The sequence below is a fragment of the Procambarus clarkii genome, chromosome 70, assembly GCF_040958095.1.
Source record: "Procambarus clarkii isolate CNS0578487 chromosome 70, FALCON_Pclarkii_2.0, whole genome shotgun sequence".
In the NCBI taxonomy this organism is placed as follows: Eukaryota; Metazoa; Arthropoda; class Malacostraca; order Decapoda; family Cambaridae; genus Procambarus; species Procambarus clarkii.
This window is the reverse complement of record NC_091219.1, coordinates 1,081,699-1,109,422: the sequence shown is the minus strand read 5'-3', so window position 1 is coordinate 1,109,422 and position 27,724 is coordinate 1,081,699. Positions and strand designations below refer to the sequence as shown.

The 27,724-nt window shown below is 48.5% G+C and overlaps 1 protein-coding gene across 1 annotated transcript in view; it reads right to left on the bottom strand.

Annotated features, from left to right (window-relative positions):
- LOC138356132 (involucrin-like) overlaps nt 1-18,486 on the bottom strand; it is a 103,485-nt gene extending 84,999 nt beyond the window's left edge. The window contains exons 1-2 of the mRNA XM_069311877.1: nt 18,481-18,486; nt 15,189-15,537 (exon numbers count right to left, since the gene is read on the bottom strand). Of these exons, the coding sequence (XP_069167978.1) occupies nt 15,189-15,537; nt 18,481-18,486 (355 nt within the window). The remainder of the gene's footprint in view (nt 1-15,188; nt 15,538-18,480) is intronic.
- Between the last annotated feature and the right edge of the window lie 9,238 nt (nt 18,487-27,724).

Genomic DNA, 27,724 nt, shown 5'->3' with positions numbered 1-27,724 from the left:
GAGCTGTGTGTGTTTGTGTGGTGCCTGGGAGCTGTGTGTGTTTGTGTGGTGAATGGGAGCTGTGTGTGTTTGTGTGGTGCCTGGGAGCTGTGTGTGTTTGTGTGGTGCCTGGGAGCTGTGTGTGTGTGTTTGTGTAGTGTCTGGGAGCTGTGTGTGTGTGTGTGTGGTGTCTGGGAGCTGTGTGTGTTTGTGTGGTGTCTGGGAGCTGTGTGTGTTTGTGTGGTGCCTGGGAGCTGTGTGTGTTTGTGTGGTGCCTGGGAGCTGTGTGTGTGTGTGGTGCCTGGGAGCTGTGTGTGTTTGTGTGGTGCCTGGGAGCTGTGTGTGTGTGTGTGTGGTGCCTGGGAGCTGTGTGTGTTTGTGTGGTGCCTGGGAGCTGTGTGTGTTTGTGTGGTGCCTGGGAGCTGTGTGTGTGTGTGTGTGTGTGGTGTCTGGGAGCTGTGTGTGTTTGTGTGGTGCCTGGGAGCTGTGTGTGTTTGTGTGGTGCCTGGGAGCTGTGTGTGTGTGTGGTGTCTGGGAGCTGTGTGTGTTTGTGTGGTGCCTGGGAGCTGTGTGTGTTTGTGTGGTGCCTGGGAGCTGTGTGTGTGTGTGTGTGTGGTGTCTGGGAGCTGTGTGTGTGTGTGTGTGTGTGTGTGGTGTCTGGGAGCTGTGTGTGTGTGTGTGTGTGTGTGGTGTCTGGGAGCTGTGTGTGTGTGTGTGTGGTGTCTGGGAGCTGTGTGTGTGTGTGTGTGTGTGGTGCCTGGGAGCTGTGTGTGTGTGTGTGTGTGGTGTCTGGGAGCTGTGTGTGTTTGTGTGGTGCCTGGGAGCTGTGTGTGTTTGTGTGGTGCCTGGGAGCTGTGTGTGTGTGTGTGTGGTGTCTGGGAGCTGTGTGTGTGTGTGTGTGGTGTCTGGGAGCTGTGTGTGTGTGTGTGGTGTCTGGGAGCTGTGTGTGTGTGTGTGGTGCCTGGGAGCTGTGTGTGTTTGTGTGGTGCCTGGGAGCTGTGTGTGTGTGGTGTCTGGGAGCTGTGTGTGTTTGTGTGGTGCCTGGGAGCTGTGTGTGTGTGTGTGTGGTGTCTGGGAGCTGTGTGTGTTTGTGTGGTGTCTGGGAGCTGTGTGTGTGTGTGTGGTGTCTGGGAGCTGTGTGTGTTTGTGTAGTGTCTGGGAGCTGTGTGTGTGTGTGTGTGTGTGTGTGTGTGTGTGTGTGTGTGGGTGTGGTGTCTGGGAGCTGTGTGTGTTTGGTGTCTGGGAGCTGTGTGTGTGTGTGTGTGTGGTGTCTGGGAGCTGTGTGTGTGTGTGTGTGGTGTCTGGGAGCTGTGTGTGTGTGGTGTCTGGGAGCTGTGTGTGTGTGTGTGGTGTCTGGGAGCTGTGTGTGTTTGTGTGGTGTCTGGGAGCTGTGTGTGTGTGTGTGGTGTCTGGGAGCTGTGTGTGTGTGTGTGTGGTGTCTGGGAGCTGTGTGTGTGTGTGTGGTGTCTGGGAGCTGTGTGTGTGTGTGTGTGTGTGTGTGGTGTCTGGGAGCTGTGTGTGTGTGTGTGGTGTCTGGGAGCTGTGTGTGTGTGTGTGGTGTCTGGGAGCTGTGTGTGTTTGTGTGGTGTCTGGGAGCTGTGTGTGTTTGTGTGGTTTCTGGGAGCTGTGTGTGTGTGGTGTCTGGGAGCTGTGTGTGTGTGTGTGTGTGGTGCCTGGGAGCTGTGTGTGTACTCACCTAGTTGTACTCACCTAGTTGTGCTTGCGGGGGTTGAGCTCTGGCTCTTTGGTCCCGCCTCTCAACCGTCAATCAACAGGAGTACAGGTTCCTGAGCCTATTGGGCTCTATCATATTTACACTTGAAACTGTGTATGGAGTCAACCTTCACCACATCACTTCCTAATGCATTCCATTTGTCAACCACTCTGACACTAAAAACGTTCTTTCTAATATCTCTGTGGCTCATTTGGGCACTCAGTTTCCACCTGTGTCCCCTAGTGCGTGTGCCCCTTGTGTTAAATAGCCTGTCTTTATCAACCCTGTCGATTCCCTTGAGAATCTTGAATGTGGTGATCATGTCCCCTCTAACTCCTCTGTCTTCCAACGAAGTGAGGTTCAATTCCCGTAGTCTCTCCTCGTAGCTCATACCTCTCAGCTCGGGTACTAGTCTGGTGGCAAACCTTTGAACCTTTTCCAGTTTAGTCTTATGCTTGATTAGATATGGACTCCATGCTGGAGCCGCATACTCCAGGATTGGTCTGACATATGTGGTATATAATGTTCTGAAAGATTCCTTACACAAGTTTCTAAAGGCCGTTCTTATGTTAGCCAACCTGGCATATGCTGCTGATGTTATCCTCTTGATATGAGCTTCAGGGGACAGGTCTGGCGTGATATCAACCCCCAGGTCTTTCTCTCTCTCTGACTCTTGAAGTATTTCATCTCCCAAGTGATACCTTGTATCTGGTCTCCTGCTTCCTACCCCTATCTTCATTACATTACATTTGCTTGGGTTAAACTCTAACATCCATTTGTTCGACCATTCCTGGAGCTTGTCCAGGTCTTCTTGAAGCCTCAAGCTGTCCTCCTCTGTCTTAGTCCTTCTCATAATTTTGGCGTCGTCAGCAAACATTGAGAGGAATGAGTCTATACCCTCTGGGAGATCATTTACGTATATCAGAAACAGGATAGGTCCAAGCACAGAGCCCTGTGGGACTCCACTGGTGACTTCACGCCATTCTGAGGTCTCGCCCCTCACTATAACTCTCTGCTTCCTATTGCTTAGGTACTCCCTTATCCACTGGAGCGCCCTACCAGTTACTCCTGCCTGTTTCTCCAGCTTATGCATCAACCTTTTATGGGGTACTGTGTCAAAGGCTTTCCGACAGTACAAAAAAATGCAGTCCGCCCATCCTTCTCTTTCTTGCTTAATCTTTGTCATCTGATCATAGAATTCTATCAAGCCTGTAAGGCAAGACTTACCCTCCCTGAACCCATGTTGATGGGTTGTCACGAAGTCTCTTCTCTCCAGATGTGTTACTAGGTTTTTTCTCACAATCTTCTCCATCATCTTGCATGGTATACAAGTTAAGGACACTGGCCTGTAGTTCAGTGCCTCTGGTCTGTCACCCTTTTTAAATATTGGTACTACATTAGCAGTCTTCCATACTTCTGGTAGGTCTCCCGTTTCCAGTGACCTACTATACACTATGGAGAGTGGCAAGCAAAGTGCTCCTGCACACTCTTTCAATACCCATGGTGAGATTCCATCCGGCCCAACAGCTTTTCTCACATCCAGCTCCAATAGGTGCTTCTTGACCTCATCTCTTGTAATTTCGAACCTTTCCAAGGTCACCTGGTTTGCTGCTACCTCTCCTAGCGCCGTGACTTCTCCCTGTTCTATTGTAAAGACCTCCTGGAACCTTTTGTTGAGTTCTTCACACACCTCTTTGTCATTCTCTGTGTACCTGTCCTTGCCCACCCTAAGTTTCATCACCTGTTCCTTCACTGTCGTCTTCCTCCTGATGTGACTGTGTAGTAGCTTTGGTTCGGTCTTGGCTTTATTAGCTATATCATTTTCATACTTTTTCTCAGCTGCTCTTCTCACACTGACATACTCGTTCCTGGTTCTCTGGTATCTCTCTCTACTTTCTGGTGTTCTGTTATTACGGAAGTTCCTCCATGCCCTTTTATTCAGCTCCTTTGCTTTCGTACATTCCCTATTAAACCACGTATTCTTCCTTTGCTTCTGTTTTTTCCTGTTGGGCTGGGACAAACCTGCTTACAGCCTCCTGACATTTTTGGGTGACATAGTCCATCATGTCTTGTACGGACTTGGTTCCGAGTTCTGTGTCCCAATGTATATCCCATAGGAATTTATTCATCTCCTCATAGTTTCCTTTTCGGTACGCCAGCCCTTTGTTTCCCAGTTCTTTTTTGGTGGTGATAATTCCTAGCTCAACCAGGTACTCAAAGCTCAATACACTATGATCACTCATTCCCAAGGGGGCTTCCAACTTAACTTCCCTTATATCCGACTCATTTAGGGTAAATATCAGATCAAGCAAGGCTGGTTCATCCCCTCCTCTCGTTCTTGTCGGTCTCTTGACGTGTTGACTTAGAAAGTTTCTTGTTGCCACATCCAGCAGCTTAGCTCTCCATGTGTCTGGTCCTCCATGTGGGTCTCTGTTCCCCCAATCTATCTTTCCATGGTTGAAGTCTCCCATGATTAGTAGCCTGGATCCGTTCCTGCTAGCCACAAAAGCTGCGCTCTCTATTATATTGATGGTGGCCAAGTTGTTTCTATCATATTGCTGTCTGGGTCTTCTGACATTCGGTGGGGGGTTATATATGACTACTACTATAATTTTCTGTCCTCCAGTTGCTATGGTGCCTGATATGTAGTCACTGAAACCTTCACAGTTCTGAATTACCATCTCTTCGAAACTCCAACCTTCTCTTAGTAGCAAAGCTACACCACCTCCTCCTCTCCCTTCTCTCTCTTTCCTCACTACATAGTAGCCCTGTGGAAACACTGCATTTGTTATGGTGTTTGTTAGCTTTGTTTCTGTGAGTGCTATTATGTCTGGGCTTTCTTCTAGTGCCCATTCTCCGAGTTCACTTGTTTTATTTGTAATTCCATCTATGTTAGTGTACATTGCATTGAAGCTCACTTTCTTCAGTTCATTTTCTTGTCCCTTGGCGAGCATTCTGCTGGTGTGGGAAGCTTTTCAGTGGGTGAGATGATCTGTGAAGTGGTTTGCAGGGTTTCAGGGGAGTTTGGGGTGAGGGGTGGGGGTTTCATGGAAGGGGGGACAGGTAGGGTGTGGGTTAAGGAGATAGGGGGACATGGAGGATACGGTGTGAGGGGGGAGGAGGGATAGGGAGGGTATGGGATGAAGGGGGAGGGGGGACAGGGGGAGAAAGGTGGGAGGGGGGACATGATGGGAATGGGGAAGGGATGACAGGGTAAGAATGGGGTGGGGGGGAGGGAGGGTGGGGGGATGGCAGGTAGGGTGAGGGGAAGGGAGGGTTTCTATGCAGATGGGGGTGGTGGGGTTGCCCTCCCCTCTGGTGTTGCTGGGATGCTGGTTTTAGGTTCGCCTCTTGTCTCTGGGACTGTTGTGTTGGTGGCTGTGATTTCCTGGTTTGCTTCTCCCTCCCTGCGCTTCCTCCTTGCCTCTGCTGCCCTGGCTCTCTCCTCCTTCGTCCTGTCCCTCTGTAGGAATACTTTCTTGTATCCCTTCACATGCTGCAGTCGACTCTTCCTTTCGAGAATATCCTCCTTCGTGGTTTCGTTTGTAAACACCACCTTTACAAGTCGGTTTCTGTCCTTGTTGTACCAGCCCAACCTGAAAACCTTCTCAATGTTTCGTTCAGCCCCTTCCATCTGTAACCCCTTCAGTAGCCCCTGTACTGCCTCTCTATCCTTGCTATTCCATTCTTGCCTGTTGGATCCTTCCTATTCCTTGATGCCTACAACTACCACTGATCTTTTTCTCTCCAGCAGCTGAGTGGTACACCTTGCTGCTTCCTGTGAGGTGGCTGCTTGCATCGCTACCTCCCTCACTGTGTCCATTGCTTCTGAGCTCTTTTTCAGTATGTCTGCAAATGTTTCAGGTACAGAGGCATTTCCTTCCAATGTAACATTCCCACCTTCCTTTTGGATAATCTGATGCTCGGTCTCTATTTTTTTCTGTGAGGGATTTGATCTCCCTTGCTGATGTCAGCTCACTTTGCAGGTTGTTAATTGTAATCCTCATTTCCTGCATCTCCTTCCTGAATTTCTCCAGAACTTGGGTTAACATGTCCCTCGTTTGATCAATTTGGCTGTTCCCTGTGTCCCTGTTGTGTGTGTGTGTGTGTGTGTGTGTGTGTGTGGTGTCTGGGAGCTGTGTGTGTTTGTGTAGTGTCTGGGAGCTGTGTGTGTGTGTGTGGTGTCTGGGAGCTGTGTGTGTGTGTGGTGTCTGGGAGGTGTGTGTGTGTGTGTGTGTGTGTGTGTGTGGTGTCTGGGAGCTGTGTGTGTGTGTGTGGTATCTGGGAGCTGTGTGTGTGTGTGTGGTGTCTGGGAGCTGTGTGTGTGTGTGTGTGTGGTGTCTGGGAGCTGTGTGTGTGTGTGTGTGTGTGTGTGGTGTCTGGGAGCTGTGTGTGTGTGTGTGTGTGTGTACTCACCTAGTTGTACTCACCTAGTTGTGTTTGCGGGGGTTGAACTCTGGCTCTTTGGTCCCGCCTCTCAACCGTCAATCAACAGGTGTACAGATTCCTGATCCTATCGGGCTCTGTCATATCTACACTTGAAACTGTGTATGGAGTCAGCCTCCACCACATCACTTCCTAATGCATTCCATTTGTCAACCACTCTGACACTAAAAAAGTTCTTTCTAATATCTCTGTGGCTCATTTGGGCACTCAGTTTCCACCTGTGTCCCCTTGTGCGTGTTCCCCTTGTGTTAAATAGACTGTCTTTATCTACCCTATCAATCCCCTTCAGAATCTTGAATGTGGTGATCATGTCCCCCCCTAACTCTTCTGTCTTCCAGCGAAGTGAGGTTTAATTCCTGTAGTCTCTCCTCGTAGCTCATACCTCTCAGCTCGGGTACTAGTCTGGTGGCAAACCTTTGAACCTTTTCCAGTTTAGTCTTATCCTTGACTAGATATGGACTCCATGCTGGGGCTGCATACTCCAGGATTGGCCTGACATATGTGGTATACAAAGTTCTGAATGATTCTTTACACAAGTTTCTGAATGCCGTTCGTATGTTGGCCAGCCTGGCATATGCCGCTGATGTTATCCGCTTGATATGTGCTGCAGGAGACAGGTCTGGCGTGATATTAACCCCCAAGTCTTTTTCCTTCTCTGACTCCTGAAGAATTTCCTCTCCCAGATGATACCTTGTATCTGGCCTCCTGCTCCCTACACCTATCTTCATTACATTACATTTGGTTGGGTTAAACTCTAACAACCATTTGTTCGACCATTCTTCAGCTTGTCTAGGTCTTCTTGAAGCCTCAAACAGTCCTCTTCTGTTTTAATCCTTCTCATAATTTTAGCATCGTCCGCAAACATTGAGAGAAATGAATCGATACCCTCCGGGAGATCATTTACATATATCAGAAACAAGATAGGACCGAGTACAGAGCCCTGTGGGACTCCACTGGTGACTTCACGCCAATCGGAGGTCTCACCCCTCACCGTAACTCTCTGCTTCCTATTGCTTAGATACTCCCTTATCCACTGGAGCACCTTACCAGCTACACCTGCCTGTCTGTCCAGCTTATGTACCAGCCTCTTATGCGGTACTGTGTCAAAGGCTTTCCGACAATCCAAGAAAATGCAGTCCGCCCAGCCCTCTCTTTCTTGCTTAATCTGTGTCTCCTGATCGTAGAATTCTATCAAGCCTGTAAGGCAAGATTTACCCTCCCTGAATCCATGTTGGCGATTTGTCACGAAGTCCCTTCTCTCCAGATGTGTTACCAGGTTTTTTCTCACGATCTTCTCCATCACCTTGCATGGTATACAAGTCAAGGACACTGGCCTGTAGTTCAGTGCCTCTTGTCTGTCGCCCTTTTTGTATATTGGGACCACATTCGCCGTCTTCCATATTTCTGGTAGGTCTCCCGTGTCTAATGACTTAACAATACACTATGGAGAGTGGCAAGCAAAGTGCCTCCGCACACTCTTTCAGTACCCATGGTGAGATCCCATCTGGACCAACAGCCTTTCTAACATCCAGATCCAGCAGGTGTCTCTTGACCTCCTCTTTCGTAATTTCGAACTCCTCCAAGGCCGCCTGGTTTACCTCCCTTTCTCCTAGCACAGTGACCTCACCCTGTTCTATTGTGAAGACCTCTTGGAACCTCTTGTTTAGTTCCTCACACACCTCTCTGTCATTCTCTGTATACCTGTCCTCGCCTGTTCTAAGTTTCAATACCTGTTCTTTCACTGTTGTTTTCCTTCTGATGTGACTGTGGAGTAGCTTTGGTTCGGTCTTGGCTTTGTTTGCTATATCATTTTCAAAATTTTTCTCTGCTTCTCTTCTCACCCTGACGTACTCATTCCTGGTTCTCTGGTATCTCTCTCTGCTTTCTGGTGTTCTGTTATTCCGGAAGTTCCTCCACGCCTTTTTGTTCAGTTTCTTCGCTTCCATACATGCCCTATTATACCATGGATTCTTCTGTTGCTTCTCGGATTTTTCCCTTTGGGCCGGGATGAACCTGTTTACTGCCTCCTTACACTTTTGGGTAACATAGTCCATCATACCCTGTACAGACTTGTCTCTGAGGTCTGTGTCCCAAGGTATTTCACTTAGGAAACTTCTCATCTGTTCATAATTCCCCTTTCGGTATGCCAGCCTTTTGATTCCTAGTTCTTTTTGGGGGGAGATAAGTCCTAGCTCTACCAGGTACTCAAAGTTCAATACACTGTGGTCACTCATTCCCAAGGGCGCTTCCATCTTAACATCCCTTATATCCCATTCATTTAGGGTAAATATCAAATCAAGCATTGCTGGTTCATCTTCTCTCATTCTTGTTGGTTCTTTGGTGTGCTGGCTTAGAAAGTTTCTTGTTGCCACGTCCAGCAGCTTAGCTCTCCATGTTTCTGGTCCTCCATGCGGGTCTCTGTTCTTCCAATCTATCTTCCCATGGTTGAAGTCTCCCATAATTAGTAGTCCAGATCCATTCCTGCTAGCAACAGAAGCTGCTCTTTCTATTATGTTAATGGTGGCCATGTTGTTTCTATCATATTCCTGTCTAGGTCTTCTGTCATTTGGTGGTGGATTATATATGACTGCGACTATAATTTTTTCCCTCCATTTGTTACAGTACCTGCTATGTAGTCACTGAAACCTTCACAGCCCTGAATATCCATCTCCTCAAAATCCCAGCCTTTTCTTCCCAGCAGAGCTACACCACCCCCACCTCTTCCTTCCCTCTCTTTCCTCATAACATAATAGTCCTGTGGGAACACTGCATTTGTTATCGTTTTCGTGATCTTTGTTTCTGTGAGGGCTATTATGTCTGGGTTTTCCTCTAGTACCAGTTCTCCAAGCTCATTTGCTTTATTTGTAATTCCATCTATGTTAGTGTACATCGCTTTGAGGCTCACTTTCTTCTGTCCCTTCTCAAATCGCCTCCTTGGTGAGTGTTCTGCTGGTGGGGGAGGCTGTTCCATGGGTGTGAGGACCTGTGAGGTGGATAACAGGGTCTCAGAGGATACTGGGATGAGGGGCGGGGGATCCAGTGAAGGGGGAGGGACAGGGAGGGTATGGGGTGAAAGGGGAGGGAGGACGGGAAGGAAAGGGGGGGGAGGGAGGACTCGGGAGGAGGGGAGGGGTAGAAGGGTAGGGATTGGGTGTGGGGGGAGGGAGATTTGGCTGAACATTTGAGTGGGGGCAGGGAGGGTTTGGGGTAGGGGGGTTTTCTATGCAGAGGAGGGAGGCGGGGTTTGTCCTCCCTTCTGGTGTTACTGGGTAGCTGGTTGTGGGTTCCCCCCTCGCCTCTGGGGGTGTTGTGTTGGGAGCTGTGACTTCCTGGTTTTCCCCTCTCGCCCTGCGCCTCTTCCTTGCTTCTGCCGCCACGGCTCTCTCCTCCCTTGTCATGTCTCTCTGGAGGAATACATTTTTTAATTTTCCCACGTTTTTCAGGGAGCTCTTCCTTGATAGGATCTACTCCTTTGTGTTCTCATTTGCAAAAACTATCTTTATCATTCGGTCTCGGTCTTTGTTGTACCTGCCTAGCCTGAAAACCTTCTCAATGCTATGCTCAGCCCCTTCCATGTCTAGTGCCTTTAGTACTTCATTCACTGCTGCTTTGTCCTTGTCATTCCACTCTGTCCTATTAGATCCTTCCTGCTCCTTAATACCCACAGCAACCACTGATCTGTTCCTTTCCAGCAGTTGGCTAGTGGAGCGTGCCGCCTCCTGCGAGGTGGCTGCTTTCATGGCCACCTCCATCACTGCAGTCATTACTTCAGTAATGACTGCAGTGACGAATACATTACTATGCTGTGTGTGTGTGTGTGTGTGTCTGTGGTGTCTGGGAGCTGTGTGTGTGTGTGTGGTTGGGAGCTGTGTGTGTGTGTGTGTGGTGTCTGGGAGCTGTGTGTGTGTGTGTCTGGGAGCTGTGTGTGTGTGTCTGTGGTGTCTGGGAGCTGTGTGTGTGTGTGGTGTCTGGGAGCTGTGTGTGGTGTCTGGGAGCTGTGTGTGTGTGTGTGTGTGTGTGTGTGTGTGTGTGTGTGTGTGGTGTATGGGAGTTGTGTGTGTGTGGTGTCTGGGAGCTGTGTGTGTGTGTGTGCGTGTGTGTGTGTGGTGTCTGGGAGCTATGTGTGTGTGTGTGTGGTGTCTGGGAACTTTGTGTGTGTGTGTGTGGTGTCTGGGAGCTGTGTGTGTGTGTGTGTGTGTGTGGTGTCTGGGAGCTGTGTGTGTGTGTGTGTGTGGTGTATGGGAGCTGTGTGTGTGTGTGTGTGTGGTGTATGGGAGCTCTGTGTGTGTGTGTGTGGTGTATGGGAGCTGTGTGTGTGTGTGGTGTATGGGAGCTGTGTGTGTATGTGGTGTATGGGAGCTGTGTGTGTGTGTGTGGTGTCTGGGAGCTTTGTGTGTGTGTACTCACCTAATTGTGCTTGCGGGGGTTGAGCTCTGGCTCTTTGGTCCCGCCTCTCAACCGTCAATCAACTGGTGTACAGATTCCTGAGCCTATTGGGCTCTATCATATCTACATTATAAACTGTGTATGGAGTCAGCCTCCACCACATCACTGCCTAATGCATTCCACCTGTTAACTACTCTGACACTGAAAAAGTTCTTTCTAATGTCTCTGTGGCTCATTTGGGTACTCAGCTTCCACCTGTGTCCCCTTGTTCGCGTCCCTCCAGTGTTGAATAGTTTATCCTTGTTTACCCGGTCGATTCCCCTGAGAATTTTGTAGGTTGTGATTATGTCCCCCCTTACTCTTCTGTCTTCCAGTGTCGTAAGGTGCATTTCCCGCAGCCTTTCCTCATAACTCATGCCTCTTAGTTCTGGGACTAGTCTAGTAGCATACCTTTGGACTTTTTCCAGCTTCGTCTTGTGCTTGACAAGGTACGGGCTCCATGCTGGGGCCGCATACTCCAGGATTGGTCTTACATATGTTGTGTACAAGATTCTGAATGATTCCTTACACAGGTTCCTGAACGCCGTTCTGATGTTAGCCAGCCTCGCATATGCCGCAGACGTTATTCTCTTTGTGGGCTTCAGGAGACAGGTTTGGTGTCATATCAACTCCTAGATCTTTTTCTCTGTCTGTTTCATTAAGTACTTCATCTCCTATTCTGTATCCTGTGTCTGGCCTCCTGTTTCCACTGCCTAGTTTCATTACTTTGCATTTACTCGGGTTGAACTTCAACAACCATTTGTTGGACCATTCACTCAGTCTATCTAGGTCATCTTGTAGCCTCCTACTATCATCCTCTGTTTCAATCTTTCTCATAATTTTTGCATCGTCGGCAAACATTGAGAGGAACGAATCTATACCCTCTGGGAGATCATTTACATATACCAGAAACAGTATAGGTCCAAGGACTGACCCCTGCTGGACTCCACTTGTAACGTCTCGCCAATCTGAGACCTCACCCCTCACACAGAATCGGTACAGCTTAGGTACTCCTCTATCCACCGGAGTACCTTCCCTTTCACTCCAGCCTGCGTCTCCAACTTTCGCACTAGCCTCTTGTGTGGCACTGTATCAAAGGCTTTCTGACAATCCAAAAATATGCAGTCTGCCCACCCTTCTCTTTCTTGCCTTATTTTTGTTGCCTGGTCGTAGAATTCAAGTAAGCCTGTGAGGCAGGACCTGCCATCCCTGAAACCATGTTGATGCTGTGTTACAAAGTTCCTTCGTTCCAGAACTCTGTTGTTTTTCTCCTGATGTGGCTATGCAACAATTTAGGCTGAGTCTTTGCCTTGCTTGCGATGTCATTTTCGTATTGTCTTTCTGCCTCTCTTCTCATCCTGACATATTCATTCCTGGCATTCTGGTATCTTTCTCTGCTCTCCAGTGTCCTGTTATTCCTATAGTTTCTCCATGCCCTTTTACTTTGCTGCTTAGCTAGCCCACATCTCTGATTAAACCATGGGTTTCTCATTGTGTGTGTGTGTGTGTGTGTGTGTGTGTGTGTGTGTGTGTGGTGTCTGGGAGCTGTGTGTGTGTGTGGTCAAACAAAACAAGGCCCCAAAATCTGTTGGTATTACAAATGGGCTACCTGTAAGCATGGGGAATCGGGAAGAATAAATGGAACATGTACACACGATCACCCTAGAAAGTGCAGAAACCTCCTCAATACAGGTAAATGTACCAAAAGTTGTGAATTCTTTCACCCAGAAATTTGCAAGAACTCTTTGGACAGGAAAGAGTGCTTCAATGCTGAATGTCCAGCTTTTCATATAAGAGGTACCAGGCGAATAAAACCGACAGACCGCCACTATGAAAACAGCCACTACTCCATCGACCGGGCTAATTTTTTAGCAAGAGGAGGAGGAGAAGAATGGCTAAAAATGACCAGACTCTACCACCAACTCCGTCAAATGCTAGAGAGGACGCAAACACAGTGGCCTCCTTACCAGAGCCTCAGATATTAACACCAAGTAAAGCATCCAGCACTTCCACTAACACGATAACATAATTTATATTTGCCAACATCCACTTTGCCAAGTTCACTTTATAGATGGTCTCCTTCATGAGGCAAATGCAGTGTTTGCAGCCCTAACGGAAACTCACACAAAGGACTACCTTGATGGTGAAATATGGATCTCAGAGTACAATCTCTTCAGATGTGATAGGAAACACCGGCTTCAGGGTGGGGTCAGCCTCAACATCAAAGACACACTCATCTGTACTGAGCTGCTAAACACCTCAAATGATATGGTGGAAGTGCTGATAGTCAAAATAGAGATCCTAAATGTAGTTGTTGTCCTTGTATATAAGTCGCCGGAGGCAAACCCTCGGCAGTTTAAAGACCAACTAATGAAAATAGAGCACTGCTTGGAAAACCTCACAAATCCAGCTCCGAACATCATCCTGCTTGGGGACTTCAACCTACGGCACCTGAAATGGAAGCACCTGGCTAATACAGTAATATCAGAAAGAATAGCAGGAAGTAGCCTAAATGAACAGGCACATGCAAATGACCTGCTACGGATGTGCGATAGGTTTGCCTTAAACCAGCAAATAGTAGAACCAACTAGGAAGGAGAACACGCTGGACCTCATTTTCACTAATAATGATGAGCTGATCGGGAACATAATGATTACAAATACCTGTTACTCAGATCACAACTTAATTGAAGTTCTGACAACCATGGGGGAGTAGACCTTCAAAACCAGTCCAGATTCCCGGTGGAGGAGATTTAAGCAAATTCAACTTCAATAACAAACAGATAAACTGGGAGCAAATAAACCAGGACTTCAAAGAAATATACTGGGAAGAACAGCTAGAAAATGCAAACCTGAACCAGTGCCTGGAAAAAATAAGGCCTTCAATCTCGGAGACACTGACAGGTTTTTCCATATAAAGATGTATATATTTTAATTATGTTTGTTAAGGAAATAATTGTTATTGATGAGGAAGGTAAACATTGCTTGAGGCGTCTCAGTGTTTGGGTTCTCCCTCGTACTAAGGAAATGTTAATGTTTTAATATATATCATTAAATATTAAGTTGGATGACTTTACTTGTCTTCCTACCTTCGTATCCTTTCTCCTCCACAACCAAACTATTTCATTCATTTTTATTCTTTTTAACATTTTATTAATTATCTCTGTACAAATATTTTCTTTGCAAAATATTATTTCTGTTGCTTCTTTACATTCTTATCACGAAAGTCTATTCCAGTTGTTGTGTGAGCAGTCGTATCTGTGTCCACGCTTGGTCTGCTCTCATCCTCCCCCTACTGCTGCTGCTGCTGCTGCTGTTGCTGCTGGTGCTCCCCCTGCTGCTGCTGTTGCTGCTGCCGTTCCCCCTTCTGTTGCTCCTGCTCTCCCCCTGCTGCTGCTGCTGCTCCCCCTGCTGCTGCTGCTGTTGCTGCTGGTGCTCCCCCTGCTGCTGCTGCTCCCCCTGCTGTTGCTCCCACTGCTGCTGCTGCTTCCCCTGTTGCTGCTGCTGCTCCCCCTGCTGCTGCTGCTGTTGCTGCTGGTGCTCCCCCTGCTGCTGCTGCTCCCCCTGCTGCTGCTGCTTCCCCTGCTGCTGCTGCTTCCCCTGCTGCTGCTGCTGCTGCTGTTGCTCTCCCTGCTGCTGCTGCTCCCCCTGCTGCTGCTGCTGCTCCCCCTGCTGCTGCTGCTGCTCCCCCTGCTGCTGCTGCTTCCCCTGCTGCTGCTGCTTCCCCTGCTGCTGCTGCTGCTGCTGCTGCTGCTGCTGCTTCCCCCTGCTGTTGCTGCTGCTGCCCCTGCTGCTGTTGCTCCCCCTGCTGCTGCTGCTGCTCCCCCTGCTGCTGTTGCTGCTCCTGCTTCCCCCTGCTGTTGCTGCTGCTGCCCGTGCTGCTGCTGCTGCTCCCCCTGCTGCTGTTGCTGCTGCTGCTGCTCGCCCTGCTGCTGCTGCTGCTGCCCCTGCTGCTGCTGCTGCTTCCCCCTGCTGCTGCTGCTGCTCCCCCTGCTGCTGTTGTTGCTGCTGCTGCTGCTCCCCCTGCTGCTGCTGCTGCTCCCCCTGCTGCTGTTGCTGCTGCTGCTGCTCCCCCTGCAGTTGCTGCTGCTCCCATCGCTGTTGCTCCTGCCCCTGCTGCTGCTGCTGCTCCCCCTGCTGCTGCTGCTGCTGCTCCCACTGCTGCTGCTGCTGTTGCTGCTCCCCCTGCTGCTGCTGCCCCATCTGCTGCTGCTACTGCTCCACCCTTGCTGCTGCTGCTCCTGCTCCCCCTGCTGCTGTTGCTGCTCCCCCTGCTGCTGCTGCTGCTCCTGTTGCCCCTGCTGCTGTTGCTGCTCCCCCTGCTGCTGCTGCTGCCCCTGCTGCTGCTGCTCCTGCTCCCCCTGTTGCTGTTGCTGCTCCCCCTGCTGCTGCTGCTGCCCCTGCTGCTGTTGCTGCTCCCCCTGCTGCTGCTGTTGCTCCCCCTACTGCTGCTGTTGCTCCTCCTGCTACTGTTTCTCCTGCTTTCCTCCTGCTGCTGCTCCCCCGCCTGCTGCTGCTGCTGCTCCCCCTGCTGCTGTTGCTGCTGTTTCCCCTGCTGCTGTAGATGCTCCTGCTCCCCCTGCTGCTGCTGCTGCTCCCCCTGCTGCTGCTGCTGCTGCTCCAACCTTGCTGCTGTTGCTCCCACTGCTGCAGCTCCTGCTCCCCCTGCTGCTGCTGCTCCTCCTGCTGCTGCTGCTGCAGCTCCTGCTCCCCCTGATGCTGCTGCTCCCCCTGCTGCTGCTGCTGCAGCTCCTGCTCCCCCTGCTGCTGCTGCTCCCCCTGCTGCTGCTGCTCCTCCTGCTGCTGCTGCTGCAGCTCCTGCTCCCCCTGCTGCTGCTGCTGCCGCTCCCCCTGCTGCAGCTCCTGCTCCCCCTGCTCCCCCTGCTGCTGTAGATGCTCCTGCTCCCCCTGCTGCTGCTGCTGCTCCCCCTGCTGCTGCTGCTGCTGCTCCTGCTCCCCCTGCTGCTGCTGCTCCTACTCCCCCTGCTGCTGCTGCTCCTGCTCCCCCTGCTGCTGCTGCTCCTGCTCCCCCTGCTGCTGCAACTCCTGCTCCCCCTGCTGCTGCTGCAGCTCCTGCTCCCCCTGTTGCTGCTGCTCCTGCTCCCCCTGTTGCTGCTGCTCCTGCTCCCCCTGTTGCTGCTGCTCCTGCTCCCCCTGCTGCTGCTGCTCCTGCTCCCCCTGCTGCTGCAGCTCCTGCTCCCCCTGCTGCTCCTGCTCCCCCTGCTGCTCCTGCTCCCCCTGCTGTTCCAGCTCCCCATGCTGCTGCTGCTCCTGCTCCCCCTGCTGCTGCTGCTCCTGCTTCCCCTGCTGCTGCTGCTCCTGCTCCCCCTGCTGCTGCTGCTGCTGCTCCTGCTCCCCCTGCTGCTGCAGCTCCTGCTTCCCCTGCTGCTGCAGCTCCTGCTTCCCCTGCTGCTGCTGCTCCTGCTCCCCCTGCTGCTGCTGCTCCTGCTTCCCCTGCTGCTGCTGCTCCTGCTTCCCCTGCTGCTGCTGCTCCTGCTCCCCCTGCTGCTGCTGCTGCAGCTCCTGCTCCCCTTGCTGCTGCTGCTGCAGCTTCTGCTCCCCTTGCTGCTGCTGCTGCAGCTCCTGCTCCCCCTTGCTGTTGCTGCTGCAGCTCCTGCTCCCCTTGCTGTTGCTGCTGCAGCTCCTGCTCCCCTTGCTGCTGCTGCTGCAGCACCTGCTCCCCTTGCTGCTGCAGCTCCTGCTCCCCTTGCTGCTGCTGCTGCAGCTCCTGCTCCCCTTGCTGCTGCTGCTGCAGCTCCTGCTCCCCTTGCTGCTGCTGCTGCAGCTCCTGCTCCCCTTGCTGCTGCTGCTGCAGCTCCTGCTCCCCTTGCTGCTGCTGCTGCAGCTCCTGCTCCCCTTGCTGCTGCTGCTGCAGCTCCTGCTCCCCTTGCTGCTGCTGCTGCAGCTCCTGCTCCCCCTGCTGCTGCTGCTGCAGCTCCTGCTCCCCCTGCTGCTGCTGCTGCAGCTCCTGCTCCCCCTGCTGCTGCTGCTGCTGCAGCTCCTGCTCCCCCTGCTGCTGCTGCTGCTGCAGCTCCTGCTCCCCCTGCTGCTGCTGCTGCTGCAGCTCCTGCTCCCCCTGCTGCTGCTGCTGCTGCAGCTCCTGCTCCCCCTGCTGCTGCTGCTGCTGCAGCTCCTGCTCCCCCTGCTGCTGCTGCTGCTGCAGCTCCTGCTCCCCCTGCTGCTGCTGCTGCTGCAGCTCCTGCTCCCCCTGCTGCTGCTGCTGCTGCAGCTCCTGCTCCCCCTGCTGCTGCTGCTGCAGCTCCTGCTCCCCCTGCTGCTGCTGCTGCAGCTCCTGCTCCCCCTGCTGCTGCTGCTGCAGCTCCTGCTCCCCCTGCTGCTGCTGCTGCAGCTCCTGCTCCCCCTGCTGCTGCTGCTGCAGCTCCTGCTCCCCCTGCTGCTGCTGCTGCAGCTCCTGCTCCCCCTGCTGCTGCTGCTGCAGCTCCTGCTCCCCCTGCTGCTGCTGCTGCAGCTCCTGCTCCCCCTGCTGCTGCTGCTGCAGCTCCTGCTCCCCCTGCTGCTGCTGCTGCAGCTCCTGCTCCCCCTGCTGCTGCTGCTGCAGCTCCTGCTCCCCCTGCTGCTGCTGCTGCAGCTCCTGCTCCCCCTGCTGCTGCTGCTGCAGCTCCTGCTCCCCCTGCTGCTGCTGCTGCTGCTGCAGCTCCTGCTCCCCCTGCTGCTGCTGCTGCTGCTGCAGCTCCTGCTCCCCCTGCTGCTGCTGCAGCTCCTGCTCCCCCTGCTGCTGCTGCTGCTGCTCCCCCTGCTGCTGCTGCTGCTGCAGCTCCTGCTCCCCCTGCTGCTGCAGCTCCTGCTCCCCCTGCTGCTGCTGCTCCTGCTCCCCCTGCTGCTGCTGCTGCAGCTCCTGCTCCCCTTGCTGCTGCTGCTGCAGCTCCTGCTCCCCTTGCTGCTGCTGCTGCAGCTCCTGCTCCCCTTGCTGCTGCTGCAGCTCCTGCTCCCCCTGCTGCTGCTGCTGCTGCAGCTCCTGCTCCCCCTGCTGCTGCTGCTGCTGCAGCTCCTGCTCTCCCTGCTGCTGCTGCTGCTGCAGGTCCTGCTCCCCCTGCTGCTGCTGCTGCTGCAGGTCCTGCTCCCCCTGCTGCTGCTGCTGCTGCAGCTCCTGCTCCCCCTGCTGCTGCTGCTGCTGCTCCCCCTGCTACTGCTGCTGCTGCTGCTGCTGCTGCTCCCCCTGCTGCTGCTGCTGCTGCAGCTCCTGCTCCCCCTGCTGCTGCAGCTCCTGCTCCCCCTGCTGCTGCAGCTCCTGCTGCCCCTGCCGCTTCTGCTCCCCCCCCCCTGTGATTGCTCCTGCTCTCCCCTTACTCCAATGCTCTCCCCTTCTGCTCCTCCTGATCTACCCCCTCCTCCTCCTCCTCCTCAAGCTTCTCCTGACAGTTCTCTTACCTTTTCCTAAGTGTTTATTTTCTTCTAAATGTATTAAGCTTGAACCAAGTGTTTCACTCCGACAAATTTCAGCTGTGCATCTTTACTTGAGAATGCCAGGTAATTTTGTTGCTGTAACAGAACATTTATCTCTGTTATCCAACTGTATTTGAGATTTTGTCAGTGTAATCCTACTGTTGTGAGAGGACGTTTGTCAGTGTAATCCTACTGTTGTGAGAGGACGTTTGTCAGTGTAATCCTACTGTTGTGAGAGGACGTTTGTCAGTGTAATCCTACTGTTGTGAGAGGACGTTTGGTCTCAAAATGCCACTTGTATTGGAGAACGTTTAGAGTTACAAGGAAAACTAATCATTGAAATAGATGACTTTATATAAGAGATAAAGAGGGACAACAGATAAGAAAATGGAATAGGATAACATGAGAGAGAGGGGGGGGCCTGAGAGGAAGATAAAGAAGATGTAACTAGGAAATGTTGGGTATGAAATTAGGGTTCGTATTGGATGAGAGAAGAAATGGGAGAATAGTTACCTTCATAATTAGGGCGTGGGGGGGGGAGCGAGAGTGACTGGGATAGATAGGCAGGGATAGAGGAAGAGATGATGGGATAGAGAGCAATGCTGGAATAGAGAGAGAGGGGGCTGGTAGAAAGGGGCAGATAGACTGGGATGGAGGTAGTGGGCTGGGAGAGTTAGGGATAGAGGAGCAGTGCTGGGATAGAATAAAATAGGTTGGAATAGAGGAAGAGAGGATGGGAAAGAAGAGATTACGATAGAGGAGGAGAGGATGGGATCATTGAAGGCTTGATTGTTGCGGAGAGGCTGGGATAGAGGCTCGGATAGAGAGAAACTGGAGTAAAGGGGATAGGATGAGAGTTTGGAATACAGGGAGAAATGAAGGGATAGAAGAAGCGCAGAAAGTAGGGAGGATAAAAGGACGGGAGAAACTGGCTGAGATTACGGGCACGCCATAGCCCGTGCTACATGGACACTTCATTCTGAGTATCTAATCTAAACCAACAACAACAACTTGCTAAAACCTATCAGGAGGTCGGATGGAAAAGTGAGATGAAATAGATCAAAGATGGGGGTGGGAAAAGGGTAGTTAAAACCAGAAATATCGAGAGAAGAATAGCAATGAGAGGAGGCAAGACTGAAGAAGAGGCGGTGAGTGTGTCTGGGTGTTCCCGGTACGTTATATACCACTCTCCGGTTCAGCCGGCCGGCCCAGTATACCAACCGGCTCTTTGCTTGCACCGGATAACCTGACACCCCCCCCCCCCCCGCTCCCCAAGGGTATTACCTGGGCTCTGTTATTGCAGTAAACCAGACATTTTGTTTCATAATAATTCTTCCCCCGGCCTCACGCTGTAGTCTTCGACCTTATCAACATTTTACTGATCTGGTGACGAGTTTTGTTGTTAGTGTCAATGTTAAATTTAAACTTATTTGAAGATATTTTTAATCTTATTTACTTCATATATGAAGAGGTCCATAGAAATAGCGAGGAGAAACAATGTATATTAGCCGCAGGAAGGAGAGCGTGGGTTAATCTAGCGAGAATGAATACGGACTGTTGATGGCTGAACATGTTATTGTCAACCCATCCTCGGGCCGTGCTAAACACGGGTATATACGCTCTTAAGAGATGTAACTTTCTCGCTGCATATAGACAAGACAATATACTCGTTCTTGACTATGTTCAGGAACAGAATTCTTGCTGTTTGGTGGATAAGTTTGTGTCACGAGCGTAGTAACAACACTGCCTGGGTTTGATAGCCTTAAGCCAGTCATAGCACAGGCGTAACAACACTGCCTGGGTTTGATAGCCTTAAGCCAGTCATAGCACAGGCGTAACAACACTGCCTGGGTTTGATAGCCTTAAGCCAGTCATAGCACGGGCGTAACAACACTGCCTGGGTTTGATAGTCTTAAGCCAGTCATAGCACAGGCGTAACAACACTGCCTGGGTTTGATAGCCTTAAGCCAGTCATAGCACGGGCGTAACAACACTGCCTGGGTTTGATAGCCTTAAGCCAGTCACAGCACGAGCGTAACAACACTGCCTGGGTTTGATAGCCTTAAGCCAGTTGGAAAACTTCATGAAAACATATATATATATATATATATATATATATATATATATATATATATATATATATATATATATATATATATATATTTTATATATATTTATATATATATATATATATATATATATATATATATATATAATTATATATATATATGTCGTACCTAGTAGCCAGAACGCACTTCTCAGCCTACTATGCAAGGCCCGTTTTGCCTAATAAGCCAAGGTTTCCTGAATTAATATATTTTCTCTAATTTTTTTCTTATGAAATGATAAAGCTACCAATTTCATTATGTATGAGGTCAATTTTTTTTTATTGGAGTTAAAATTAACGTAGATATATGACCAAACCTAACCAACCCTACCTAACCTAACCTAACCTATCTTTATAGGTTAGGTTCGGTTAGGTAACCGAAAAAGTTAGGTTAGGTTAGGTAGGTTAGGTAGTCGAAAAACAATTAATTCATGAAAACTTGGCTTATTAGGCAAATCGGGCCTTGCATAGTAGGCTGAGAAGTGAGTTCTGGCTACTAGGTACGACATATATATATATATAATATATATATATATAAAATATATATAAAATATATATATATATATATATATATATATATATATATATATATATATATAATATTGATATTGTGACGGTAACGCGTTGGTGTTCGGCTGTTTAAGGCTAGGGGTATGGCCTCGTCACATAGTTATAAAAAAAAATAGAAAAAACTGGAACTTCGTCTGTGGTAAGGTAAGGAGAAGACACACAAAACACAAGTAAACTTTAACAATGAAATTTTAATTACGTTAAATAAATCAAAACATGAATAAAAGGGACAAACAAATTCGTATAATAAAATCAATCAATCAAAATAATAAGAATAATTAAATGACACAATGAAAAGTTACGTTAAGACAAAATAACAAGAAGTGCAATACAAAAATAAAGGAAGGTGCTGGAATATTGGCTTTAAGCTACCACCTCTCTCAGTACACGCTTACGTCTAGCCGGGAGAAGTGTTAACTGTGGAAGCACTGAATATTCTGAGGTCTGAGGTCATGGCGACCCCAGACATCAAGTAGTATGGGGGGGGCGAGTGCAGTTGCAGCCAGACCGGCGACCAATCAGCGGAGCCGGTAGTAAGACAGGTAGTTTGGCGGTTTGAGTCTGAGCAGGTGTCTCTGGCTGCATACGTTTTGCGCTCTGGCAAACCTTGCTGGTGTTGTGGTCGTTGTTGGACATTTCTTCCATAGTAGTTATATATATATTTGTTGCGACGTATTTGTGGAGGGAAGAGCAGGCTCAATCTCTTGAAGGAGATTATCGTCACAACTCTCCCCCGAAGCCTGCGGTTCTGGAAGAAGTACGTCGTTATGTGGTGGAGTATGATGAGTATGAGATGGAGTCGCTTCTACTTCATAAACTCTGGAGAGATCATGGGCTAAGATGTTGTCAGACTCTTGGTATAGCGTGTCTCCAGGTTGGATTTCTGCAGTTAGCAAGCCCATAGTAGAAGACGTTGAGATGAGAAGTGGGCGTGCTGCAGGAGGTGTAGGGTGGTGTGGTCCGTGTTGATGGTGGACCGAGCACTTTTCAGGTGTGGAGTGAAGTGCTGAAGCTTCAGGATGAGGAAGAGTAGCTCCTTGCCAATTGTTCCGTAGTTCCTTGTAGCAGTAGTTGCTGACAGGTGTATTCTTCTCGCCTCGTTGCTGCATCACGACACCACCAACGTCGGTACCATTGGCGTCGACATGGAGGATGAAGGGCTTATCTGACGAGGTGAGTGGAATTAGAAGAGGGCAAAGGAGCACGATTATTATCCTGAAAGCATTTGGGAAGATCATTAAGGATTTCGGAATTAGAAAGCGCTGACTCCTTGTCAGTGCTTTCGGGAGGAGAAGCTGGGAAGGTCTCACTGTGGATGTAGGGTTCTGTGAAGGTGGAATAGTTAATTAGGACAGTGGGAGGAGTACCATTATATATTGCTTCAGGAGGTTGACGTGGCACAGCTGGGTCTTCCGCCGCCTATCTGGAGTCTCTATTACGTAGTTGTTATTATTCCTGCACTCTTTGACGCGGTAGGGTCCTGAAAACCTGTTTTGTAAAGGTGAACCTGGGATAGGGAAATATGCAAGGATGAAGTCTCCCGGCTTGAATTTTCTTACTTTGCTGGTCTGGTCATAATGAGTCTTCATTCTCTCCTGGGCTTTCAATAGATTATCATGGGCAAAACGGTGGACTCTCTCTAGAATGTGTTGAAGGTTTTGAAGAAACTGGGGCACATTCTGATGCTCACTGAAGGTGGCATCTCGGAGAGAGTCTTTGAAAGCCTTAAGGGGAGTACGGCACTTACGGCCGTAGAGCATCTCATAAGGAGATACTCCTAGGGACTCATTGGGGAGACTTCTGAAAATACACATTATAAGGTCAATCTGCTTATCCCAATCCTTCGAGGTTTCACTACAAAACTTTTTCAAGAGTGCTTTGATGGTCTGATGACTACGTTCAAGAGAACCCTGTGAAGCAGGATGATAGGGGCTGGACAATACCTGTTTGATGTTGAACTCCTCCAGTGTCCTTTTGAAGAGATCACTGGTGAAGTTGGTACCACAGTCACTTTGAATCTCCCTGGGAAATCCGTATTGAGTGAAGATCTTCAATAGATGTTTTATAACCGTAGCAGCCGTGATGTTCTTCACTGGAACTGCTATGGGAAATCTGGTGGTAGGACACAGGATGGTTAGGATGTAGGCGTTACCTGAACTGGTCCGAGGTAAAGGACCAACACAGTCTATTATGAGTCTGTGGAAAGGTTCCGCAGGCACCTGTATGGGAATCAGTGGAGCTCTGGGAATGGAGATGTTCGGTTTGCCTGCCATCTGACATGTATGACACTGTTTTACGTACTGTTTGACGTTATTTACCATACCTGGCCAGTAGTAGTCTTGACGAATCCCATGGTAAGTCTTGTTGAAGCCGTAGTGGGAGAGTGCTCCGTGGGCCAGGTGTAGAATAGTGGGCCGCAGGCTGGTAGGAATCACAAGTTGTTCGATGTTGGCCCAATCGTCCTCCTCCTTCAGTTTACTGGGTCTATATCTGCGGTAGAGCAAGTCGTTCTCTAGGAAGAACCCAGGAATACTGTCGGGTTGAGTCTCAGCCTGGAAAAACAATGGTGTTAAAGTAAGATCTTCCCTCTGCAACTTACGGAACTCCAACTTGGTCAGATGCGGGGGGAGTTTCTGAGGGTCTTGAGGGACAGCGGTAGCAGTAGAGTCAGCTGGCTGTGGACGTGCGGCTTGTGCACGGGTGGTCACGAGAACCGGAGGAGAAACTTCATCACTCTCTTGAACCTCTGCTGGAACATACTCTAGAATAGGGTTACGTGGCACAGAGTTACACACCTGGGGTTTGTCCATGACGATCAGGTTGGTCGGTTGCAGGTCTTCTGCCAAGTCGTTGCCTAGGAGAAGTTGCACTCCAGGCATGGGAAAAGGCTTTTCCCTGACGGCGACTTAGACTTCCCCGTTCACGTAGGGACAATCCAGGTGGACTCTGGCGAGAGGGTATGGAGTGGTAGCAGTGAGGTCAGTGATGAAGACAGTTTCTCCGGTGTAGGTGATGTTGGGCACAGCCGACTTCAAGATGATCGATTGTAGAGCCGCTGTGTCCCTCAAGATCTTCAATTTGAAACGTCCCTCCGGATTTGAACCGTTGGCAGAGACAGTTCCAGTATACAGGTGGTTACTGAAAAGAGAAAGATCATTAACCTCAACACCAACATTCATCACAGGCTTACCGGACTTAGGAGGAGTGGGTTTGGGTCTTTGTTGGTCAGTGATTCCCTTGTATTGAGACTTACCACACTTGTCTATGGTATGTCCATAGAGTCTACAATACTTGCAGTACAGTTGTGAACCAGCTTGATCGGGGCTCACCTTCTCGTAACTGTACCACGACTTCTTACTGGAGGATGGTTCGGGTGTCAGCCGGTGGATGAGGCTGTAAGTGTCAGCCGACTTAGCACACTTCAGGTAGTCGGTTTCTTCTTTATCTGCTAAGTAGAGGCGGACAGGAGGCGGCACACGTCTCAAGAATTCTTCAACAAGCATCAGGTTGACGAGTTCTGTAAAAGTAGAGACATGTGCTGCTTCCAGCCATTTCATGAAATACCTCCGTTTCGTGTTAGCAAACTCAAGGAAGGTAGTGGTACTTGCCTTCAGGTGGTCACGGAATTTCCTTCTATAACTTTCTGTGGAAAGTAGGTAGGCGTCCAACACTGCTTGTTTCAGAGTGTGGTAGTCATTCTCAGACGCCATAGTACTGAGTGTGACTGCAGCTCTACCTGTAAGATGGACTCTGAGAAGTGTGGCCCATTGGTCGACAGGCCAACTGAGTTGATTAGCAAGAGTTTCAAAGGTGGTGAAAAACACATCAACTTCTGCTTCTACAAAGGATGGCATTAACTTACTTGCATGTGATATATTAAAGCTGACGGGAAGATTGGCAGTAGCTTGCTGGCGTTGAGTGAAGTGTGAAGTTTCCAAGGCGATTTCATGTTGACGACACTCTAGAGCCAGAGTCGCTTGTTGCTTGTCATGTTCGCGTTGCATCTCCAACTCGCGTTGTTTGGTTTCAAGCTGTTCTCGTTCCCGTTCACGGAGTAATGCAAACTCACGTTCCTTGAGGGCGATTTCACGTTCTTGTTCGTTTCTTCGTATGGCAGCTGCTCGTTCTTGTTGTTCGAGGGCTTCCCTTTGCTGTTCGCGTTCAATCTTGGCCAGCTCTAGTTTGAGTTTCAGCGTTGCCAAGTCAGGTTTATCTGCAATATAGTAAGTTTCATGAGTTTCAGAGTCTATCTTACCTTGCTCTAAATAGTAATCCAGCAACAGGTTGTGTAGGTCATTTTTGTTGGCTTGGTAGGGAACTTCTAGTTGATACTCATGTGCAAGAGTTTGTAATTCAGTCTTCTTGGCACGACTTAAAGTCCCTATTTCACCTGCTGGATTTGTACGGAAAGCTTGGAGACGAAACATGGTGAAATTAGCAAATAAAGGTACACGAATATTCAATAGTGAATGTCAGAAACAGGACAACGTGGCAACTGGTACCTATCCTGTGAGATCTTTAACAATTAAAGTTAAGTAAAAGATGTTAAATGATTAAATTAAATCAAGGGCGCAGGAAATCTTGTACCCGGTACTCATGTAAGAGGATAAGGGCAAGAAAATCCTACTAACAAATGAAACAGAGTTTCGAAAACAAATGAAACAGTTAATTGTCTCAAAAGTAAAATTGGTAGTCCAAGGATGTAGGCATACCTTGCCAAGTCTCTATAGGACATAAAGCAAGTTTTTCCTACTGAATTTAATATGATACTTACAGAATTAGCGAACTTTTGTGCTCTGAAAAGTAAGCTAATTCCCTACCGTTGTATGTATCATCATCTCTGACTGACGTGTAGGGGTGCGAGGTGTCAACTGGTGACGAGAACTGCTGCTGAGGTCCCAATTCAGCAACTAAAGTTCGAGCTAGAGGAACTATGGCCCTCTTTGTCCTCCTACAGTCAGATTGCAGAAGATTGGGTACTCTTGACCCGGGGCAGACCACAGTACCAGGGTACCAATATGATGATCTGTCAAAATGAGAAATATTCAAGAGACAAAGATGGTAAACACGAGTAATAACACGGAGGGAGAGATGACCAATTAAGAGTATGACTGCGGCCTACAGTCACCACGTAATCCAAAGTTGTCTCACCATCACTATATGTTACTCTCGTAATGCACAATACACCGCACCTTATAAAAAATGAAATTGAATATGAAAAATAGTAAAGCTACGTTAACAAAGTTAAATACGCTTACCATAAATTACCACTTGACACCAGTACCTGAGTGAAGCTCCTAGGACAGGCCCCCATATAACTTGTGACGGTAACGCGTTGGTGTTCGGCTGTTTAAGGCTAGGGGTATGGCCTCGTCACATAGTTATAAAAAAAAAATAGAAAAAACTGGAACTTCGTCTGTGGTAAGGTAAGGAGAAGACACACAAATTACAAGTAAACTTTAACAATGAAATTTTAATTACGTTAAATAAATCAAAACATGAATAAAAGGGACAAACAAATTCGTATAATAAAATCAATCAATCAAAATAATAAGAATAATTAAATGACACAATGAAAAAATACGTTAAGACAAAATAACAAGAAGTGCAATACAAAAATAAAGGAAGGTGCTGGAATATTGGCTTTAAGCTACCACCTCTCTCAGTACACGCTTACGTCTAGCCGGGAGAAGTGTTAACTGTGGAAGCACTGAATATTCTGAGGTCTGAGGTCGTGGCGACCCCAGACATCAAGTAGTATGGGGGGGGGGCGAGTGCAGTTGCAGCCAGACCGGCGACCAATCAGCGGAGCCGGTAGTAAGACAGGTAGTTTGGCGGTTTGAGTCTGAGCAGGTGTCTCTGGCTCCATACGTTTTGCGCTCTGGCAAACCTTGCTGGTGTTGTTGTCGTTGTTGGACATTTCTTCCATAGTAGTTATATATATATTTGTTGCGACGTATTTGTGGAGGGAAGAGCAGGCTCAATCTCTTGAAGGAGATTATCGTCACAATATATATATATATATATATATATATATATATATATATATATATATATATATATATATATATATAAATATATATATATATATATATATATATATATATATATATAAATATATAATATATATATATATATATAAATATATAATATATATATATAATATATATATATATATATATATATATATATATATAATATAAAATATATATATAATATAAAATATATATATATATAATATATATATATATATAAAATATATATATATATAAAATATATATATTAGTATATTTTGGTAGCAGTCTTTCCTGTAGACATATTTTATTAAATATGACCGAAAAAGTAAGATTAATAATTCTAACACGAATTTTCTCAATCTTTCGTACATTATGCTTCACTGTTGGAGGTAAATCAAAAATCACTTCTCCAAAATTCATTTTTATTTCTAGTCTGACGCGACACGGGCGCGTTTCGTAAAACTTATTACATTTTCAAAGACTTCACAAATACACAACTGATTAGAACTTGCGTTTCCCTGATTTTATATCTACATTTGAGTGAGGTGGGAAGGGTGATGTGGCATTACATTTGAGTGAGGTGGGAAGGATGATGTGGCATTAGAGGATATTAATAGGGTATTAAAAGTATCAACACAAGACAGAACACGAAACAATGGATATTGAATAGAAGTGTTTGTAGAAAGCCTATTGGTCCATATTTCTTGATGCTTCTATATTGGAGCGGAGTCTTGAGGTGGGTAGAATATAGTTGTGCAATAATTGGCTGTTGATTGCTGGTGTTGACTTCTTGATGTGTAGTGCCTCGCAAACGTCAAGCCGCCTGCTATCGCTGTATCTATCGATGATTTCTGTGTTGTTTACTAGGATTTCTCTGGCGATGGTTTGGTTATGGGAAGAGATTATATGTTCCTTAATGGAGCCCTGTTGTTTATGCATCGTTAAACGCCTAGAAAGAGATGTTGTTGTCTTGCCTATATACTGGGTTTTTTGGAGCTTACAGTCCCCAAGTGGGCATTTGAAGGCATAGACGACGTTAGTCTCTTTTAAAGCGTTCTGTTTC